Raw genomic sequence first — 21,312 nt, 5'->3', positions numbered from 1 at the left:
AAGGCTTTTGTCTTACTAACCAAATCAATTTTGTTTTCATTCATCATGATGCGAGCACACAGGAGAAAGGCAAACATGAGCTTGTGTTTCTCAAACAAACTGCGACAGACATTGCTGTAAAGACTGAACGTGAAATACTCATTGATGTTGATTATCCGCTGCTCCACAGTGTCTGTGAAGAGATACACAGAGGCAGAACAGAGTGGTGAAAAGAGAATGCATAAAATAGCAGACATAACAAAGCACTAACAAAACCATAATTGCTAGAGTTACTTATATTTGAAAACTGTCAGTCATCTGATATTGATGAAGACATATCAGTGTCTAACTGACTGTACTATTAATCAGCACATGACTGAATGATACTGAATAATGTATATATGCGAAGTGAAACCAGCATACACCAGAGAGTGACATCTATATGAGGTTAGGGTCATTTAATGGGCATCTGTGGTACAAATATTCTATACCTGCTCTTTCAGAGTAAGAGATGCCTGCCATAAAGATGCCTAAGAACCACTCCAGAGAGTACTGGTACATGGGGTCTACGTTGGAGAGATCCGACACACAGAAGAAGAGGATCTGAGTGCGTACAGCCACGGGTACATACTCCAGACGAGTAGCGTCAATGTCCCTCTCTGTCTCCTCTGCCACTGCCACTTTGGCCTGTGAATGTCATTCTGTTAATGTGACAGCATTGTCCCCTACGGGATACACTTGACAATAAAACTGCAACACGTCGTTATTAAAATTCAAATCCTGTGTTACTAAATGACTATGGTTCATTTGTGAAGGTCAATCCCACGCATTCTCCAACCTGGATCTCTCCAGCTTTGACTTTGGACGCCTCAAGCACACGGATCAGTTCCTCATCATCCACAGGGTTCCCCTCTGAGGAACTGAGGCGGAACAAGATCTGATCCTCAATCTCTTTCAGCTCCTGTTTCATGCGTGCGTTGCTCACGATCAGCTGGTTCTTGGCGTCCTCCAGATCAGGACGTTCCTCTGCCACCACTCTACCCAGAAGTTGGTCTTCAAGCCCACTGGAGACACAAAGAGCCAGGCTTAGGCTTATGACATCCACTATAACCTTAATAATAGACCCTCATGCATAAACGGTATGTTTTACAGTTACAGAGTGAAGGCGTAAGTAAGAGGAATTGAGAGAGTGGTGAAGTGATATACTATGAAATGAGAGTATATAAGCTGATTCGTGTATAAGCTGTTTAGAGAGTAATAAGAATAGAGGACACAGAGGATATGAGACGAATACCTGGGCGACAGAGTAAAGTTGATGAGGGTAACTTTGGTAGAGATCTCAGGAGAGTAGTGTGGATTGGGCAGTTTAGTAGTGATGTACATCTTGAAATCATCATGGTAAGGGATGACAGCATCCCCCAGCTTCAGCACCACACTGCCCTGTTGTTTATAGGTCTGAACGGCACAAGCATGTGTGTAAGACTGTGCATGTATAAAACGCAACAACCGAGAGAAAGAGATGCAGTGAGCAGGTACCTGTCGCAGCAGAACCGGATCAAGAGCTGGGTCTAATTCCTCCCCAACATTTTCAAGCAGACATGGCTTTCCAAAACGGATGGCATTTTCCAGACTGCGCAAAAAGTCCCGGTCGCTCAACTTCATCACATCTAATCCGTTGTCACGCTCCTTTGGGAAACATACACACCAAAAAAAAAAAAAATCAGTTTTTTGTTTCATTGTAGATCTTGACTGCTTGAATTTCTAGAGTATTCTAATGCCTTTACCATATTCTTAATCCATTTGTTGGCCTGTCCTTGTGGATCTATGAACAGAGACCAGCGCTGAGAGTACTGGGCAATCACTCCGTTTTCTACAGAAAGATTGTCCTTTGGCAGTCCTGAGATCTGTACACACACATGATTAGGAACATATTTAAAAATACATATTACAGTATATTCAGGAACATTTATGAATTCCCACAGAACAGAACAGTGGTTGGTCACCTCGGATTAAGCTGATGTGCTTATTTCTGCAGTGACTGGGACTGACCTGCCATGAACGTATCTTGATTTTGTCACCCAGCGTGCTTATCAGACTGGGTTCATCAGTGTGAGGAACACCGAGTTTCTTAAATTCACGCAACCACTCTTCTGCCATGGAGGCCCGATACTCTCCCTGGAGGAAAATTAATTATTACAAAACACATGCACATAAATGCATAAAAACATACACACACACACACACATGCTGGCACAAAGTCAGCATACTCACAGTGAAGGGGCCTAAGTAGGCCACATATCCTGCAGACAACAATACATCTCCAGCTACATTTTCCACCATGAAATCCAGGTGTTGTACTGTCTCTCCCCAGCGTACCTTTTCATCAGCCAGCCCTCCAATCAGCTAAAACACACGCACACACACACACACACACACACACATACCCCAATAAAGTAGAGTAAGACATGATGACATTTCTTTGAGCTTTGAATATGAATTCACACGCCCTCAACACTCTAGATTGTTGTTTAAAATTTCTTTTGGCTGATCACTGTTTCTGAGTCTTAGCTGAGCTTTAGATACGTACTCAACAATTGCAGCTCATTATAAGCACATCCAGTGCTTTGCATAATGTACTAAAAGCTGATGCATGATTTAAGTGATAAAAACACTTCCAGGAAACACTATCATAGATAATAAATAGTGATACTGTGGTCAGTGCAGGCTGGATAAGTCTAAGTGTGTCTTTTACCTTGTCAGCTCTAATCAGCCTGTTCTCACACAGCTGGCATTTGCTGTCTAGCTCGTCCCTTTTGGCCAGGCAGTCATGGTATTTGGCTTGAAGCGTGGCAATGCCCTCCTCTACAGCCGCCAGTTTATCTTTGGCTTCATCTAGGATCTGCTGGGTCACAGCCAAGTCCTCCTGCGCCTCCTGCAGGGCTTGCTGCTCAAAAATAGAAAACAGGATAATACACTGAGATTAAAAAATGGCAATTTACAAAACACCATATGCTGTCTTCAACCAGTTCAGTTGCAGGAACAAGGCTTACAGTAATTTTAGGTAAAAAAAAAAAAAGGCTGAAAATGGATCTCCAAGTCTCACTCTGTAGGGTCAATTTTGAGTGTTGCTCATGCAATACTCGTTCTGAGCTACAGGGGGCAGCACACTACACATTGTTGATGAAGTAGTCGCTCTAGTGTTTCTAGTTATACACGGTTATTTGACTGAGGATCCGCTTTGATTATGTTGTGACAACAGAGATGAAAAATTCACTTAATATAGTATAAGCAGATCTGACAAAACCCTTGCAGTGACACCAGTGAAACCCTTTACGTTGTGACAGTATCAGCTGACATGAGGCAAAAAAATCATACCCGCTTAGGCTCCACAGCCCTGGCCACAAAATGATACACATGCATGGCTCGCACCCACTGGCAGATTGAGGTACAGGCCTTTGACACTTTAGCAATAGAGGCTGGCTGGAACTCTTCATTATCAATGTAGGGCTGCACCAGTTTTATCACAGAGTCTGGGATATTGTCCTGGAGAACAGACAATTCATGATTACCAAACACAAATACCAGTCACATTATGAACTGAAATATGATGTCTCCTTACCTTATCGAACTTGAACAGGCCTTCCAGAAACTTGCCAGGGTCCTGCAGAAGCCCCTTTCCAGGCTCCCAGTAGTCGTCTACTTTAGTGCCTGGCTTTTCTCCTGCCACTTTCTTAGGCTTGATACCTTTCATGATACACACTGCCTCTATCACTAGCTTCACTCCTTGAGGGGGTCTCTGCATGGCTCTAACCTGCAATATAGCAGACACAATCGCAGGGGATCTCTACTACATCCTGGGTTGCCTAAAAAAGTTATGGAGAGGCACGTCAGTGAGCCAAAGTTGAGTTTTATGACATAACAGGTCCTAAAATGGAACCTAACAAAGGCTTTAGGTATGAACTGGCAATGGACAGACAGTCCAATAAACATCCTGTGCCTCTTACTGTATAAGAACCCTTGTGACAGTCAGTGGCTCCTTAGTTAGTTTTCCACTACAAAGAACTTCCAGTTTTTCGCTATGTCTATGAATCAGATGTCAAGATTATGTCAAGAATTTGTAAAGAATTGGAGTCAAAAGAATGGAAGCGTCACAGGAGCTGAATAATGAAAGATGACTGTGAAACATAGAGAGGCACCTCAATAACGTCGTTCTTGTTGAGTGACTTGAGGCTGGTAAGGGCAGCGTCCAAAGCAGGCAGAGCCTCGTCCAGGTCTTTCTGAGCATCGTCTGCAATGGCCTGGGCCACACGAGCCTTCTCTGAGGCTTTAGCTTCCTCTGCTTGCACTGCCACTCTGGTCTCTTCTGCAACCACAGTATCTTCCTACATGCAAACACATACATACACACACATACATATATATGTGTATATATATATATATATATATATATATATATATATATATATCTGAATTCAGAAACAGTTAAGTTCCAGGAAATTTTATTGAGTATGATGCTTTGGTTTGTTTGGACAGAGTACCTTGATCTTCTCCATGGTGACCTCAGTGTCTTTAGCTGCTTCTTCCAACAGAGGCCTCATCATCTCTAGCTCCTCCTGCATCTTACTCACATCCTCTGCCGTGCTCAACAGCTACACATGAATACACACACGTGACATACAAACAAGTGTGTCATTGACATCATAAAATACATTCTAACTCTTGGTGGATGACATAATGTTTATGTATAGACAGAGTAGATCTTGCTCCTTTTGCCTTTACCTTGTCAAGACCAGTTTTCATGCGCAGTCGGGCACTGTGCAGCTCCTGTTTCTTGCGACCAATCAGGGCTGAGAATATGCTGAGCAGTTCAAGGTAGCTCTTAGGAGTGACATAGTTGTAGCGTGAGAGCTCAGCCAGGTACTGTTCACACTTTCTGGCCACCATCTGGTGGATCTCCACACACATCAGAGTCTATACAGAAGCAAAAAACCATCAACAAAATACAGACATATGCATAATCCTGGATTTCACATTGATTTGTTTAATTACTGTCCCTTACGGCTTTCTAGTATTATTTTCTGTTATTTTGATGATTATGATGATTTAGTGATTTTGATAATTATGACGATTTGATGTTTTAATGATTATTTTAGTTTTTAGTCTTTATTCCGTGTTTAAGATGGGATTAAGTAATTTGCTCTCAAACACACACATATACTGACAGACAGTCTCCTCACCAGGCCTTTCATTGTTGCTGGGTTGGCCTCCAGTTCTGGCAATTCACTGAGGAAGGAAGCAGCCACAGACTGCAACGCTTCCTTTGGCCAGGCACTGAACCAGTCGATAGTGCAACAGGTCACCAGAGAGGGGAACTGTCTGAGACGAGCTCGAAACACTTCACCTATCGGGCTGCAGAGTGGAGAGAAGGACATAATCTTTAATCTACTTTTTAACCTCTATTTTAAGTAAATGCCAATAGCAGTGAGTTTCGCTGGAAAAATGTGTGATAAATTCACCTCATACAGAGCACTGTGTGGATGTTACTGCGGACCCTTTTGATGTAAGCAGCCATGAGATTAGCTTTAGTGGGCTGTTGGCCCAGATCCTGCACTACAGGCTTCATGGCTGTCAGGATACGCTCCTGCTCATCCACTGCATAAAGGTTGGGCACATCCCCTGAATTCAGGATGCTGTTTATATCCTCCAGGAATGATTCACTCTTGATCTAGGAATGCGGAAACAAAGGTCAATTGTGTATGTGTGTGTGTGTGTGTGTGTGTGTGAAGTTGTATACAGAGCTCACCTGTGTATCCACGAACAGGAAGGTGATCTGAACATTTTGTAATCCAGCTTTCATCATAATGCTCTTGATGTCCTCTCTCCACTCTGCATGCCCATAGTTTTTTGATAGCTCAATCTGGAAGCACTCATAGTCTGACCTGGGGGCGCAACACACAGATCTTCAGCTACCACATGAGAAAAAAATAAATAAATCAAAAATATGCAAAGAGAGGATTTATCTGAAGTCTTTAATTATGATTCTCAATTGAGGTGCTCATTTCAGTGTAGGCGATATAATGCCACATACTTTAAACCACTACATGTATGTTCCCATATGCTTCACATGTGGTGGGAGGATGCAAATTCTTGTGGCCAGTGTGTTTTGTAACAATGTAATAATTGGTACCAGATTCAAATGCTCGGCCAGTTTGTATCGATAGACTGTATTAGAATTTAAAAATGTACATAAGGCCCAGTTACTTTGACAGTCAGGAAATGTATGAGTGATCCAAAACAGATCATCCATAATAAACACTGGTGTCCTCTTACAGGAGCGGCCTGTTGAATCAGCTATGATGCAATGACTGGTTTAAGCCTTACATGTGTGTGGCCAGTTTGGTGAGGGACTGGCGTCCACTGCCGCCCACTCCCAGCAGCAGGGCATTGCCAAGCGGCTGGCGCAGGATGCGACTGATGCGACACACATGCTGGATGGCATCCATGAAGAGCACTAGTTTCATTTTAGTGGTACTTATCTGGTTATAGTCATCCATATACTCCTCCATGGTTCTGGCCAGCTATGTGGAGGGAAAGCAGACAGACAGGGTTGGGGGGGGGGGGGTGGGACTAGGTGCAGTTAGACAGTTAAAAAAGGAAAAGACTTCTCTACCTTCTCTCTATCCTCAATGAGTTGGTATGTCTTGTTTTCAGTACCAGGGACCATAAAATCCCCAAAGAGGATGGGCTGGAAGGGCACAACTTCCTTGAAACTGCAGCCAAACTCCTCAATACGGGCTTGCAGGAGCTTGTCAAACCACTCCCTGTCCTCAGCGCTCACTAACCGGTCCTGAAACACCCGGCAGCACTCATGGTACCACAGTTGGAGCAGTTGCACCTTATCCTGCACGACAAAAACAAACTTAATGTGCCAGTACAAGACTGATGTGTTAGACTGTGCACAAGCTTAATGCTTTCTGTCCAAATCTGTGATATCAAGGGTCTCTATTGGCACAGTCTTTACTTCCATCATGTAAGGGACCTCAATATTCTGAGAATCTCATACCATATGTTACATTCACTTAAGATATCAATGATTTTATTTCACTTGTGGTGAAGGTGCTCTCTCCATCTACCTCTATTTTGTCAGCGCTTGCCATCAGGATGCCTTGGAAGACCTTAGAGAGGTCGCGTAGATTGAAGGTGTAGTGGGACTTGGCTGGAGTGGGCAACAGGCCAGAGGTAATGGTGGAGTACACTTTGATGGTGGCGTCCACTAGCGGTTCATTAAAAGGCTGAATTTCTGGAATCTTTTCTGGAGGAGCATTGGAAGCAATTAGGAAGAATATTCAACCGGAAACATTTGGGTGTGCGCGTCTTACCATGACTTAAACCCTTCTCTCTCCATCTCTCTAACTCTCCCTCCCTCTTTCCTGTTTTTTTTGTTTTTGCCCTGCCTTTCCTCCAACTTACTTCCTGGATCTCTTTTATTCATGTTTCCATCTGTAAAACACAAACATTTCTTAAGAAACTAAAAAAAAAAATCATTAGGAACACAATAACCAAAATAGCTCAGTAAATGAAACTGTGCAGCAACTAGAAAACAATCATATTCAAATCCGAAGTAGCTGCAAGCAGGCCTAGTCTTGCTAAGACACTCCCTCGCATAGGAACCTTTATCGCTGACGAGACTCACCCATCCAGTTGCCGAGGATGGTGGAGAATATCTTCTTCTTGCTGGCATCTTCCATCTCAGTGAAGGAAAGGTAGTTAAAATGGCGAGTGAAGCGCGGGGTAATAGGGTTTCTGCCCCCTCCTGGAGGTCCCATTGCACAAGCAAAGTTAATGTCCACAAGGTGTTTGAACATGCCTGGGAAGCAGAAAAGTTGGCATGGCTTATCTCATTTAAGCATCAGCTTAGATCTGATATAATTTTTTTTTTAAATCAGAACTATGAAAACAGTATAACAGAATAAGCTAAACTGGAATCCTGTGCTCAGGGGATAGGTTTTTTTTTTTTCCCCTGGGGAGCGGCAGGTGTTTGTAAGCTTTGTTCCAACATGTAAACACACACAACCTTTCAGTATAACAAAGAATGGAGGAAAGGACAGCAGCATGGGTGAGCTGAACAAAATGACAAAATGAAATATTGTATTATTTGTTATCAGTTAAAAGAAAACTCCATGCTATGATACACACTGAATCCACGCAAAATTCAAATTATAGCATGAATTTTTGACTCCTCTACCTAGCCATAGATACTCAAACTTGATTCAGTCACTTAAGCCCGTGATAAACAGATGTGTTAGGTGTACTGAATACGCAGTGAAGTAAAAGTGGAGGTTTGTTTATCCTTATCTATCCTTGTCTATGCTGCTTTAAAATAAGGGAGAGGGGGTGCTTAAAGTGTGCCACAGTATCAGAGGTGGTGTGTAGATTCTCACCTATCTGCTTCCTGTCATACCAGCCACTGTGGTCCATCCACTGGCGGAGCAGTTCTATAGGTGGCTGGGCTCCATATGTCTCCAGCATGGGCATGTTCAAGTCATCAATGAAAAAGATGAAGTACTTTCCCAGAGGAGGTCCAAACACACCCTTACGTCTGATATATAAACACATACAAATGAGTTAAAGGCAGTTATAATCTTAATTCCTCAGAAACGACAGTGATTTGTCTAGAAAGAATGCACTCAGATGGAGCACATAGATTTTCACAAGCACACATACAGTGGCTAAAGATAAAAGGGGTGTGTACCTCTTGTCCAGTTTACTGTCGATGTAATCTTGCGTTTGGTTGGCAGAGGTGCGGGCGGAGAACATGAGGAAATGGGTGATGTACTCAGCAGGCATATTCTTAAGCAGCTTGTCAGACATAGTGAGAGTTTTCCCTGTGCCAGTGGGTCCAATACACAACACCTGTCCAGAAAAGAGAATTTAGACTGAACATTACTCTCACATGAAAACAAACACACACACATCACAGAAACACTGTCACGCTCTGCTTTAAAGGTTTATGAAAGTTTTTTTTAAAATTCTTCCTATTTAGGAAAAGTTATCCAAATCCAATCATTACACAGCCTGACATCTAGCTCTTATAGTGTAAATAATACACTCTTCTGGGGGATTTCAAATGTCTCAGCATATGAAAATGTAAAAAACCTGAACCAAGATTTGGCCACTTCCAGTGGATTATCATTTATGTGAATGTAAGGTTCACTGTAAATAGGGTGAGGCAGGTGACGTACAGGCTCCTTATTGGACAACAGCATATCCATTAGGAAGGACATGCGCACTGTGTCTGCAGTGGGCACGATGATGTCAGAATAGCTGGTCTCAGGAGTGATGATCACATCCTGGGCATATTCCATCCAACTGACCCAGCGAACCTTAAAAATACAAGACAAATGCCATTACATATTCGCCAACTGAACCTTGACTGATGGAGGGAGATATAAATACATCATAACTCAGTATTTATTTATGGATTTAGCTGTTCTTTGGGAACAACAATGGCAGATGTGAAATCTCACCTTCCTCTCTTTGCTATCCTCCTCATCCTCCTCCAAGTTACTGATCCCTGCATCATCTAGCCTATAGTCATAAACAAGTCCTTCCTCTGGGAAACACAACCGAATCTGTACGACAAACACATAGCTGTCATTTAAAAACATACAGAATTTGGACTTTAAAATATTACAATAAACATACCGCAAACAAGCCATGCTGTTGACCTTTGCGTAAATCATTTGTGAGACCAATCACCTTTTCTTGTGCCATTTTGGCTCTGAGCCAGGCACTAAAGCGTTGGCAGCTGGGGGCGTCCCCCGTGGCTCCAACACTCCATATGAGAGAGAAGATGAACCAAGGCTCTATGAGCTCTTTCAGGCATGAAAGCTTCTCCTGTGGGGGTGGCCTCTGCCCCTGGACAGAATACAAACAGTTCAAGTGAATTACCTCTTATCAGACACAAGCACAAGAGCGTAACCATTATAATTCAGGCATGCCCTCTATGTAGTAGTGCTGTGTTTGGAGTTCTTGGGAAGAACATAGTACTTCATGCTCAACATGTACCTGCTGACTGTGACGTGCAGTATAACGGATTCTGTACTAAATGTTCAATACTCTGGAGCTGAATGGAACTTCTACTACCTCTTTGGATATGAAGGGCTGGAAAAAGCAGTTGAGCAGTTTGAGCAGACTGCAGGTGAGGTTACTGTCCATGGAGGCAATCACTTCTTTTACTGACTCACGCACAAATGTAATGGAGTCCTGCAAACACAGAAAATTTTGGAAACTGTACATTTTTCAAACACTCATCAACCGCAGCCTCAGACACCTCATTTAAGTCTGAGAATCTTCAACATTGCTCTGATGATCATAGTAATTATGCTGTATACGCATAATAGGTATTGGATTTCACCTGGAGGAACCTGGTGAAGAGGGATTTCAGTTCCTCCTTATAGGGCTGCAGGGCAGCTGGGATGGTACGTAGCCAGCACTCAGAAAAGGGGGTCAGTCCAAGGATACTGGGCTCCAAATACACCATCCCACAACGTGACACAGTGGCAGGGGAGGCTACTGCTAGGTCCTGTACTTCAAACATCATCGTCATTACCTGAAAGATATCAGAGAGGCATGATACATTCAGAGAGAACAGAAAACTGCAATAAGTACAATAAACTTGATTTCACAGAAAGTGGGAAATCAAAATGTTTGCTGAATTAGGCAACACCACTTTATTTCTATCGAAATATGAATAGAGTTAATAAAGGAAGAATAAAGAAGATTCTTATTTCACATCTGTGAGTTTGATGATTTCTCCAGAGCTCAGACATAGCTTCTTATTGTCGTCCAGCACTGTGTTCATATTCTCAATCCACACTGCATCCACGGGCCCATCAAACATGTACCACTTCTTTTCTTCATCCATAGAAGCGGCTCCACCACGGATCAGAGAGGACAGGATACCATCTGTCCTGGTGGGGGAGGGAGGAAGCTTATTTTCGTTGCATTTGTGTACTAACAAATACACCTGTATATAGATTTATATACACACAAAAAACTGTATATATAATTTATAATTTATGTTCTTTAGAGGCATGCATGTATGAGGAGATAAAGACCTCTAAAATGTGTTCCCTATTTTACTACTGAAATATATTTGTTAGTGATTTGTTGAGTGGTTTGCTTACCACTCGTGTGTCAGAAGGTCAAACTCTCCATATAGCTGTCCCATGGTGATTGACTTTGGGTTGAGAACATAGATCTGCACAGCTTCATACACTCCACCACTGACCGAGGGTTGGCCTTGCAGAGCGGTAATAGCTGCCCCTAATATCTCATAACACTAAGGATACACATCAGAGAGCTCTGAGGTAGTTAGAAAAATAACTCAGAAAAATAACACTCATCTTGAAGGATTATATTTGGTGAAGCAGAGACACTGACCTTGGTCTTGCCAGAGCCAGATGGTCCCACTAGCATCAGGCCATGCCTCACCACAGTAGTCTCGTATAACTGAATACACTTGGTAATGTAACCTGGACAATAGAACATGTAGCTTTATATTCCACAATAATGACTGAAATGTCTTCTCCTAATGACCTTACAGAAATGCATTAATGAGTCCATGACTCTTCTGTTTTCTCTCTCTCTCTCTCTCTTTTTGTTTTGAGATTCAGATTTAACAAGCTGTTACACTGTACTACAGCAGACATCACCCTCACCATCCACGTCTTTCAAGTTCTTCTTCGCACAGACTTTGCGAATCGACTCCTCCAGTGTGCCATAGTTGATGGGTTCCTCACGAATCTGTGGAAAGAGGTCTGACACAATCCCATTGAAGAGCTTCAGATCGTCCTGTAGGAATTTGGGTACGTTGACATCTCGAATGGCTCGCAGACAGATCAGCTCCTGGAGATACAAGGGAAAATTCTAATTTGTACCTATTACTCAGCATCCACAGTGAGTATTCATATCATGTGAATGCTGGATAACCTACAACTCACTGAGAACCACTTTAAAAAGCGGCAAATATTCACAAATATCTAACCTCATTCATATCAGGATTCTCCCTCTTCAGGTTTCCGGCAGCAGATATTACAGTCTTAACAGCTCTCATACCAAAGTCATAGTGATCCTACAGATAAAAAGGATCAAACAACGCTCAGTATAATAATAACAAACTGTCCAAATTGAGCTTACAGTAGGTGATGGAGATGAAGGGCACACCTGGGAGCTAAGCTGCTCTGAGGAGAGTTTAAAAGTGCTGGTGATCTTCTTGGATAGGACTTTGGCATCACTGAAGCCAAAGGAATAGAGAGAGATCTCTGCTATCATGGCATAGTCTGGGACCATCATGGCAACAGGACGAAACAGTGCCTGAGGATCATAAGATATTGGCGTCACCATTCTAAATATCACCAATTCTAAATAAGATGTTTTAATCATGGAGCTACTGTGTTGTTTAATTACACTTGTGACTGTGATTTGAGACTGTGATAAAACTACCTTTAAATTGTCTGGTAGTTCAGTACGACCAGCATAACCAGGGTTCATGGTGATGAAAACTGCACAAGAGGGAACAAGAGGGATATCCGCTCCCTCAAATACAAATCTCTCCACCTAATCACACAAATGCATACATATATAAACATGTGTAGTATGTAATTACTATAATCATGTCACTATAAATCACTGTAGATATAAACAGTTTCCATATGTGACTGCATGCGTATATGATTGTTTGTCTCTAGATGCGTGTGTGTGTGTGTGTGTGTGTGTGTGTGTGTGTGTATGTATGTGTGTGCTTACTCTTTGCTGTTGGGCTTTTTGGATAGTAGTAATTTGTTGGGCAACCACTGACAGCACTTCAACATCAATGCGGTTGAACTCATCAAAACAAGCCCATGCCCCAGAGCTGTAGAAAGATACATTAATCACTAGCATCACATTATGTCATCTATTGTGCTTATTAATCACAGTGTTTATTATTAAGCACTGAATCCTTTTTTTTTTTTTAATTACTTCCCTCACCTGGCTAGACCCTTGAGGAACTTTCCCATGGCAATGAAGTCCAGTTGGTCTGAGCAGTTGAAAACCACAGTTTGTATGGCCAGGGCTTTGCCAAGGTCTTTAGTGGTTTCTGTTTTTCCTGTTCCAGCAGGCCCGGCAGGGGCTCCTCCAAATTTCAAATGCAGTGCACCAGTGAGGGTTAGGTAGCATCTGTATGGATAAATGGTGACCTTTTTATCAAATTTAAATCATATAACACAAATATAAAACAACATGATTTAGAGATATATTTCTGTTAATGGCCATGGTAAGAAATGCAGTAGGCCTGTGTGAAGTCAAAAACCTTGCATTCATGTGATATAAGTATCACTATGTCTTATGACTGATTTGACCTCAGTCTTACCTGTCAGTCAGTGGGGTGATGACCAACCGTCCTGAGTTGCCTAGGTACTCATAGCCATACAGGAACTCTGCATTCACTGCTCTGATATACAAGTCACCTTTCACCCAGTAATACCTGTCAAAACCACCATGGCACACTGACTTGACAAGCCAAAACATGTATCAAAATTTAACAATAATTTACAGAAGCTACTTCCTAAAGTGCATAAGTAACTAGCAAAGCTTACATCGTGCAGGTGTTGTTGTAATGGTAATAACATCTTGCCAAATAAATATAGTTTATCATATAGTTTACCATGAGTGTATTTAGTCAGAAGTCTATTCACCTGAGCTGGCTGATCCACTCAAAGTCATTGATGCTGGATACGCCCTCGTCCACCAGCTTGGCTGCCACATCTTTGGCATGGACCTCAATGACAATTAGAGCTGAGAGCACAGCCCTTTGCATCTTAGATAGATGACCTCTCACCAGCTGTACCAGGTCACCCAGCTGCACAGATTGACACACAATCCATGTGACATTTGCCCACACGTTTTTGTAATTGTAAATGAATAGCTGGAGCACAGGAGAGTTCAGTCTGTACCTGTGTCTGAAGCTGAGGGTAGAGCCGCTCAGCAAGGTCTCCTTTCTCCAAAGCTTCAGAAACCTCAGTGGTCCAGAATGTCTGACAGCCAGCAATCACCACTTGTCCTGGCCAGGATAAAACCCACTCTGTGCGTGGTTGCTGCAGGGGTGAACTGGACATTTAGCTCAATTTTTTTCAGAAGAATTTACAGAAAACCCGTACACTCCCTTAGTTCCCCTATGCCTGACCTGTGGGTACACTTGCAAGGATCGTTCAATGTTGTCCCTCAAACTGCCTTTCATTGACTTCTCCACTTCCCGTAGCCAGTCCTCCACATTACCAGAGGGACACACAGGGAGGAGGAGCTGGACCTCCTCACCCTCTCCAGAGTACATGTGTGTAATCTGAAGATCAGATTGGAACCGCAGCTGAAGGGTAAATACAGGCACAGTGTTATGAAACTCAGTTGGTATGTTCTGATCTTAAGATGCACGAGAGGAAGCAGTGACATGTGATATAAATGCGCCACTCTGACAAACCCGGGCAATGTTCTCGAAACACTTGCGCAAATGGGGCTGCACGGCTGTTGGGTCCTTAGTCTGGGACAAAATCTCAAGGAGTTCATCGTCTGATAGAAAGTAGAATCTGAGGAAGAGAATGCAAGTTTTGTGCTCTAGAGCAGCTAAGTCATTCTTACAGAGCCTAATGCAATCTGTGGTATGATTAAGGACTACAGTGATGGCTAACCTGGGGAAGGAGCCACGTTTAGTCTCAAGATATTCGCTCAGGCCCTTCTGTACCAACTCCAATAGTTTATTACAGTCTCTTAGATTGTCCAGCAGACGCGGGTCTGGACATAGATCAATCACCTGGACACAACGGGGCAAATACAAATACACACACACACGCACACATACACACACATTTATATATTGTATATATATATAAATAAATATACACTCAATGCTACAACGATTCACTCAATGGCAGCAGTTGTAAGCAAGCTCACCTGTTTATTGTCATGTGCATTCTTCATGATTTTTCTCCACTTGTGCTCCATGGTTTGATACCTTTTGCTCTCCAGTGGTAGCTGATGGTTGATGTCATCAGAGCTGAAAATGGGCTCCAGGTAGAGCCAAGAGCGTTGGCAGGTCAGCCACTCCTCTAGAACATCCTAACAGTGGTAGAAGTGGTGAATTAATGAAATGTTTAGGAGATTCTTGTAGTATCAGTTATACACCACATGTTGAAAAGTCCAAATATTGCTTTCTAACAGATCAACAGAGGCCAGGTAGATGGTATGGATAAACCCTCCAAAAAGATGCGACCTCTGAGGATTCCATAAGTCATGTGTACCTGGGTCATTCTTAGTTTGCCCTCCCAGGTGGTGATGCGGTCCTCAAATGGCTTCTTGTACGGTGAGAAGGACATGCTTTGGGTCATGACGATGTGGTCATCCAGCAGCTGTGAGGCTTCATCTGGACTCTTCAGGATGTATGTGCCTGTGTCCTTATAGGGTAGCACTTCAAATAATACCATCGACCACTCATGCGCCATCTTATCCAGAGCCTATAAAGAAATGACATGTAATTTAATTTATGACAAACCTTAAAACACTACTTTAAAAATGACTCTTGAATAAACATAGTCCATATATTTATTAGGGCATGTAAGGGTACAAATATTCATAGTGCACAGTATGCATGCTGTGGTTTCCTATGAGTTATCAGACAAATAACTCTCCACTAAGCTTTGGTCATATAGAGAATAACATTTCAGCACTCAGTATGTGTGATTGACAGGTTTCACTGCATGCCTCTCACAGCAGTAATTAATATAGCAGTCTGTATCTCAATGGACAAATGTACTCATCATTTAAAATGACCAGTAGCAACTTTAACAAAGTGATCTGCAGTAAGGAGTACAGGAAACAAGCCTGTGCAGAGATGCATATTGCTCAGTTTAGATAAGAATCCTTTTTCTTTTTGAATGAACACCTATGCGCCATGAGCCATTTGTTGTTTGTAAAGACTGACTGACTTTTTGGTCAAATAAACAAAAGTCGAATAATTGTTGTTCTGTTATTTTTTACATTTTCAGAGGAAAAAAAAAGTGACCCAAAAGCCACAGAAGAACTGTGGCTTTAGTAAATAATAACACTCCTAGTTTTTAGTTAAAATGCTTCTATAAGGGCGGAAGGGCATTCACATGACTATGCAAAATTGGGAATCACCTGCTCAATGGCATATTCCTTCCCTGCCACCTCAGCGACACGGGCAATCTCTTCCACATGGTTCTGCAGGCCCATCTCCAGACAGCGGGAGAAGGTCAAGTTGGCCTTGGGCATCACGTTAATGTGGATGCGGTCAGACAGCAGCTGCCAGTGACGACTCCTCATACCTGGGTTTCTCAAACCCTGAATGAGAGGAATGAATGGACTGAAGTCCTCGATTTTTCTCCGGACTTCACAGGCTACCTCCTGACAGGCTGGTGCAAGAAGGATAGGGGTAAAGAGAGAGGGGCAAAGAGAAATAAGGGAAAGGGCGTATATTGGAGGTAAGAAGAACTCTTGATTTTTCTGTGAGTGTAAGTGTTACTATAAGTGATATCGAATCAAGCATTTCGGGGATAAGGTTTTGGATAACTACCTCTACGAACCGCATGAAAAAGTCATGTTTATCACAGACAGATTAGTTTCTCTCAGTAATATCCCTCTACTGTGTGAATCCCTCCACTCAAACCAGATTACACACGTTGGTTCGGAGAGATGCTCACCAGGAATGTCCTTGAACTGTTTGACACACTTATGCAAGGTCTTGAAGGCATCAGTGACATTGCGCTCCAGCTGCTCTGGGTCTATGATGGTCAATGGGTCATTCAGCCAACTCTCATGCCATCTCATCCAGTCTGATGTGGTGGTCCAGAGGTCTCTGAACGGTTGGAAGTCTCTGCTCAGCTTCTGCAGGAATTCATACTGTACCACAACAAGACAGAAAGTCAACACAAAGTCAAGTATAATTAAAGACACTGTAAAAATACGTAGAGGACATCAGATCCTAAAAAATAAGACACTGTGCAAAACACAGCTTGACTTCAGTTGTTTCAAAAAGACACTCACATTAGTGACAGGGATGCCAAAGAGACGTTCCCGGTTGTTGTACACTTGAGCCATGTCCTGTGACTCTTTCAGTTGCTTGGCCACACGGCGCACTTCATTTGCCACCTCATGAGCTCGGCTAACGTCTGTGTAACCAGCGAAGCCAGCGACCACCATCTGTATGCACAGTAATAGCGAGGGTTAGCCATGGCAAATGCTTCAGTTCACCACTAGGTGGCCTTGTGAGTGTATGTGACTATTTTACTTGCTCGTAGAGGGAAAATCAGGATCTTCTATGTTCACTATGCAAAGCTCACCTGCAGGGACTCCAGACGTTCCAGGAAGTTGTTCTGGTCCACCAGCTGAATCTTATGGAAACGCTTCTCATCTTCCTCATGCTGCTCACTCACTGCCTCCATCTGAGACACTATCTTGTGAGGCCAGGCCATAGCTGTCCATCTATACAACATTCAACTTTTACTCCTGTGTCTTAGTTTCCATCCAATCAATGAACAAAATTTTCCAAATCATGACCTCACCCAGGACCTCAATGGGGATATCTTGAGCAGAGTTGGGGCTGACGTATTATTTCAGTGAATATCAAATATTACAAAGGACAGGGACATCACTCAATACAACAAAAATTAAAAACATTTAAGGCGGAAAGAGGTGGCTTAGAGGTGCAATGACAGCAAAACTTACTTCCTATTGAAGTCCTCATTGGAGAGACTATAGAAGAATTCATCAATAAGTTCATAGTCAGACATGGCTTTGAGTAAGATCTCCTGCGAAAGAGTTCATTAAAATATGGAGACAGAAAATGAAGAATATTTTCAAATAAAATGGCAAAGAGAGCACTGCCACAAACAAAGGAGTTAAATAGTCTCCACCAGAATCCAGAATAAAAAAACTCATCCTAAAAACTGGTACCACTAATATCTTAGTGTGAACATGTGTTCCTTTACCTCATTGGTTTTGAGTTGATCAGGGATCTGTTTCATCCACTCCCTCTGCTCTGTCAGTTCCTCAATACTGTTAGGCTTTTCATACAGCTTCCTGCTGATGGCTTTAAAATTTTCACAAGCCTGATCACAAACAGAAAAACCCAAGTACACACACACACACACACACACAGAGTTAATTCTTCTTTAGTGTTAATTCTTCTATAGCATTAGTATAAAATACCTGAGTGCACATTCACAGGGTGCTTTACAGTGCAAAAGATCCCTGCTGCAGTTAGTGTGACTCACATCCTCCACTTGTTTACGTAACCTTAGGGCCAGACGATCAAGCACAGCATCAGCCAGACCACGGCGTTTTTTGGACAGGCTCTTACGCACCGTCTCCACAATGACCAGAAAGGGCCCAATGATGATGGAGGCAGGGAGTGACTGGTCCAGACACTCTTTCTCCTTCAGGTGATGCAGCACCTCATTCCTCACCTCCTGAGGAGTCTGTTCCTCCTGACTGTAGGTCCTGAGAGGAGGTAAAACACCAAAAGACTAAATATTTTTTGGTACACATGGAAATATGTTAAAGCATAGTTTGGTTTTATATAAGACAACATTAAAAACCTGATCCATACAGTGAACCACTTTGCCTTCCCATTAACTATCTTTGAAAAATAAACGGTAGTAAAGGGTCATTACGGGATGAGATGAAAAGGAGGACATACTTGAGAAAAGTCTCAATGTCACAGTTGTGCAGCTCCAAATGACGCTCATACTCGCGAGCGTAAGCTCTGAGTGGTACAGTAGCCTGGTGTAAGGCTGCTCGCACTTTCTCCCTTAATTCTTTCACTGCTGGCTCCCACAGATCCACAGACCCCAGCAGAGGAGTGCCACTAAAGAACATGTTCTTCATCACAAACTGAAACGGTCAGAGAGAGAGAGAGAAAGAGAGAGAATATTAAAAACTCTTTAGCATACTAAAATCATTCCTTTATTCAAAGGCATGACCAGGCCAGGCAGACAGTAACAGATGAACGGGACTAATATGAAAAATAGCGCACATGTTGATTGGAAAATTAATGTCCAATAATTCTTTTCTAAAAATTGCAATCAAGTTGCAATTTACATTTGACCAGTGTTTTGAGAACTGTATTCCATTTTAAACTGGTTTTCACATTAACAGTTAATGTGCTTGACCTAAAAACAAAAATTTATAATTATGCATGTAACTTTAATTCAACCCAAAATAAAGCCGTTTCAAAACAACAAATCTCCAACAAAAATAGAAAAAAAAAACAAAAACCAAAAACAAAAACAAAAACAAAGGAGAGTCAGACACATACACATGGAAAATTCCTTCTGGTTACAAAATGGGTACAAATTGCTTTGGATTTAGCATGGAAAAGTACAAAACTGTTAACAACCACAGTGTCATTTAATATCCATTTGTTTGTTAGTTTATTTGTCTGCATGTTTGTTTGTTTGTTTGTGCAAAACACTCCATACAGATTTCACCTCATCTACCACACCAAATCCATCCATGTGTTAAAAATGTTATCACGGAGTTCCCAATACGCTTAACGTGAACCAGATGTATTAATGTCTGACCTTTTCCAACTGAGGCACATTATGTGTGGACAGAATCCCCTTATCAAGTAAATTTATGATGGAAGTCTCAAAGTTTTCCAGTGGTGTGCTGTAATGAACACCAGTCTGGTCTAAAACAAGGTCCAACAAGAACAATGGGTTCTTTCGTGGTCTGGAAAAAAGGAAATAATTACAAAGCGTTAAATACATGGTGACATAAAACCATCGAGGATAAAACAACCGCAAAAAGACACAACAGATGATAGTAAGAGAGAGTTCAAAAGTTTCAGCCAAGAGTAAAGAAGAAAAAAACAGAAGCAGACAATAACACAGAGGGATGGAGGATGAGACAGTTCTCACTTATATGGGCTGTTGATGAGGTCAGAGCCCCAAGTAAGGTCTTCTGAGCAGTGGATGACACCTTGGCAGACATCCAACAGCAGCTGAGCAAAGCTAACTAGAGAGTCCTGCACCAGGAAACGGAGGGAGTCCTGTAGCCTGTAGCGCACCACACTCATCAAGTGGCACAGTTTGGACATGCGGTACACCTCCCAGCGTGACTCTGTCAGGCTGTACCAGCCAGGGCCTATATCACGCAGACTGGAGCGGATGCTGTTGCACATGGTGGTCACCCATGAGTCTCGTAAAAACAACTGCACCTGAGGAGCAAAGAAAGGAGGACCGTCTGTGCATGAAATTGTGTGTGTGTGTGTGTGTGTGTGTGTGAGCAGGTGTGTGTGCAAGTGTATGTGTCTGAATGTTTGCCTTTGACATGTTCCATAGATTGATATTGCATTACCTGTGCATGTGTCTGTGACTGCGTAAGCTCAAACTCCTCCAGGCGTACTGCCTTAGTGAATGTTACATGGTACAGGTTCATTGCTGCAACCTTGTTACACTCTTTAGACACTTTAGACAGGGCAATGATCACCTCTGCCTTTGTGAGAAGAGAGTTGAAGGCAAACGCAGCCCGGTTCTTCTCAAAGGGGTAATCAGGAACTGAAACATAGCCTGCAACGAAAACAAATATATGTTCCATACGTTGAATATCCAGCTTAAATATTTTGAAGGCCACTCCCACTTACCTCTCTCAGGGACGTGCTCTGGCTCTTTTTGAGGGAGAATGATGTGAGGGAAGTCCTCTGGATTAGCCATCACCACTTTGTCAAAGCAAATCTGGTTCATGGTGCGATCATATTCCAAATGAATCTCCGTCTCAAGCCTTCCTACATGCTCCTGTAAGCTGTGTCCATATAACATGGTTTTATACACATAACACCAAAGTCAGGCTGTGTCACTAATTACACACCAAAGGAGAAAGAAGGGATAGATTTAGAAGGGATACAGTGATAGAGACCTCTTCAGACGGAGTCCTGGTGTGGAAAGGGCGTGTTTTTTAATGCAAGTAAGGCTCTCGGAGCACAGAGGTGGCGTCCCACTCCATTTGGGCATGCAGTCGATGGACAGGTGGTAGAGCAGCAGATTCTCTGTGCTTTCTCGCCAGCGCACCGCAAACAGAATCCGCTGAGCAAAGAGGCGTGGATCCTCTGCACAGAAAAGCAGCCTTATCCTGGGCACCCAGTACTGACCCACCTGCAGACAAAGTGCTCCTACATACAGTGATACGGAGAGAGAGAGAGCAGAAATTAATTCAGAAGATTTTAAAATATTTTATGATATTATAATACATCTAGCATTTTCCCTTTCTCTCCTACAAGTG

At 42.6% G+C, this 21,312-nt stretch overlaps 1 protein-coding gene across 1 annotated transcript in view; it reads right to left on the bottom strand.

Moving 5' to 3' along the window:
* The window catches only part of dnah1 (dynein, axonemal, heavy chain 1), a 28,527-nt gene that overhangs the window by 5,216 nt on the left and 1,999 nt on the right, over window positions 1-21,312 (bottom strand). The window contains exons 7-64 of the mRNA XM_030778376.1: window positions 20,950-21,185; window positions 20,678-20,835; window positions 20,392-20,603; window positions 19,953-20,251; window positions 19,614-19,764; window positions 18,731-18,924; window positions 18,306-18,531; window positions 18,021-18,140; window positions 17,758-17,840; window positions 17,373-17,514; window positions 17,077-17,232; window positions 16,734-16,932; window positions 16,192-16,445; window positions 15,315-15,527; window positions 14,968-15,132; window positions 14,706-14,827; window positions 14,498-14,603; window positions 14,207-14,386; window positions 13,977-14,117; window positions 13,719-13,882; window positions 13,394-13,507; window positions 13,012-13,200; window positions 12,790-12,895; window positions 12,487-12,600; window positions 12,208-12,357; window positions 12,029-12,115; window positions 11,703-11,889; window positions 11,425-11,516; window positions 11,169-11,323; window positions 10,775-10,952; window positions 10,397-10,591; window positions 10,126-10,245; window positions 9,739-9,897; window positions 9,507-9,611; window positions 9,222-9,362; window positions 8,732-8,892; window positions 8,421-8,578; window positions 7,673-7,846; window positions 7,113-7,291; window positions 6,650-6,880; window positions 6,361-6,557; window positions 5,783-5,918; window positions 5,496-5,704; window positions 5,217-5,388; window positions 4,759-4,950; window positions 4,518-4,628; window positions 4,176-4,361; window positions 3,599-3,790; window positions 3,355-3,522; window positions 2,732-2,923; window positions 2,251-2,382; window positions 2,029-2,154; window positions 1,764-1,883; window positions 1,516-1,665; window positions 1,274-1,434; window positions 818-1,043; window positions 471-666; window positions 21-172 (exon numbers count right to left, since the gene is read on the bottom strand). Of these exons, the coding sequence (XP_030634236.1) occupies window positions 21-172; window positions 471-666; window positions 818-1,043; window positions 1,274-1,434; window positions 1,516-1,665; window positions 1,764-1,883; window positions 2,029-2,154; window positions 2,251-2,382; window positions 2,732-2,923; window positions 3,355-3,522; window positions 3,599-3,790; window positions 4,176-4,361; window positions 4,518-4,628; window positions 4,759-4,950; window positions 5,217-5,388; window positions 5,496-5,704; window positions 5,783-5,918; window positions 6,361-6,557; window positions 6,650-6,880; window positions 7,113-7,291; window positions 7,673-7,846; window positions 8,421-8,578; window positions 8,732-8,892; window positions 9,222-9,362; window positions 9,507-9,611; window positions 9,739-9,897; window positions 10,126-10,245; window positions 10,397-10,591; window positions 10,775-10,952; window positions 11,169-11,323; window positions 11,425-11,516; window positions 11,703-11,889; window positions 12,029-12,115; window positions 12,208-12,357; window positions 12,487-12,600; window positions 12,790-12,895; window positions 13,012-13,200; window positions 13,394-13,507; window positions 13,719-13,882; window positions 13,977-14,117; window positions 14,207-14,386; window positions 14,498-14,603; window positions 14,706-14,827; window positions 14,968-15,132; window positions 15,315-15,527; window positions 16,192-16,445; window positions 16,734-16,932; window positions 17,077-17,232; window positions 17,373-17,514; window positions 17,758-17,840; window positions 18,021-18,140; window positions 18,306-18,531; window positions 18,731-18,924; window positions 19,614-19,764; window positions 19,953-20,251; window positions 20,392-20,603; window positions 20,678-20,835; window positions 20,950-21,185 (9,534 nt within the window). The remainder of the gene's footprint in view (window positions 1-20; window positions 173-470; window positions 667-817; window positions 1,044-1,273; window positions 1,435-1,515; window positions 1,666-1,763; window positions 1,884-2,028; window positions 2,155-2,250; window positions 2,383-2,731; window positions 2,924-3,354; window positions 3,523-3,598; window positions 3,791-4,175; window positions 4,362-4,517; window positions 4,629-4,758; window positions 4,951-5,216; window positions 5,389-5,495; window positions 5,705-5,782; window positions 5,919-6,360; window positions 6,558-6,649; window positions 6,881-7,112; window positions 7,292-7,672; window positions 7,847-8,420; window positions 8,579-8,731; window positions 8,893-9,221; window positions 9,363-9,506; window positions 9,612-9,738; window positions 9,898-10,125; window positions 10,246-10,396; window positions 10,592-10,774; window positions 10,953-11,168; window positions 11,324-11,424; window positions 11,517-11,702; window positions 11,890-12,028; window positions 12,116-12,207; window positions 12,358-12,486; window positions 12,601-12,789; window positions 12,896-13,011; window positions 13,201-13,393; window positions 13,508-13,718; window positions 13,883-13,976; window positions 14,118-14,206; window positions 14,387-14,497; window positions 14,604-14,705; window positions 14,828-14,967; window positions 15,133-15,314; window positions 15,528-16,191; window positions 16,446-16,733; window positions 16,933-17,076; window positions 17,233-17,372; window positions 17,515-17,757; window positions 17,841-18,020; window positions 18,141-18,305; window positions 18,532-18,730; window positions 18,925-19,613; window positions 19,765-19,952; window positions 20,252-20,391; window positions 20,604-20,677; window positions 20,836-20,949; window positions 21,186-21,312) is intronic.

This window comes from Chanos chanos, chromosome 6 (genome assembly GCF_902362185.1).
Source record: "Chanos chanos chromosome 6, fChaCha1.1, whole genome shotgun sequence".
In the NCBI taxonomy this organism is placed as follows: Eukaryota; Metazoa; Chordata; class Actinopteri; order Gonorynchiformes; family Chanidae; genus Chanos; species Chanos chanos.
Note: the sequence above shows the minus strand (reverse complement) of the source record. Positions and strands in the feature narration are given on the sequence as shown.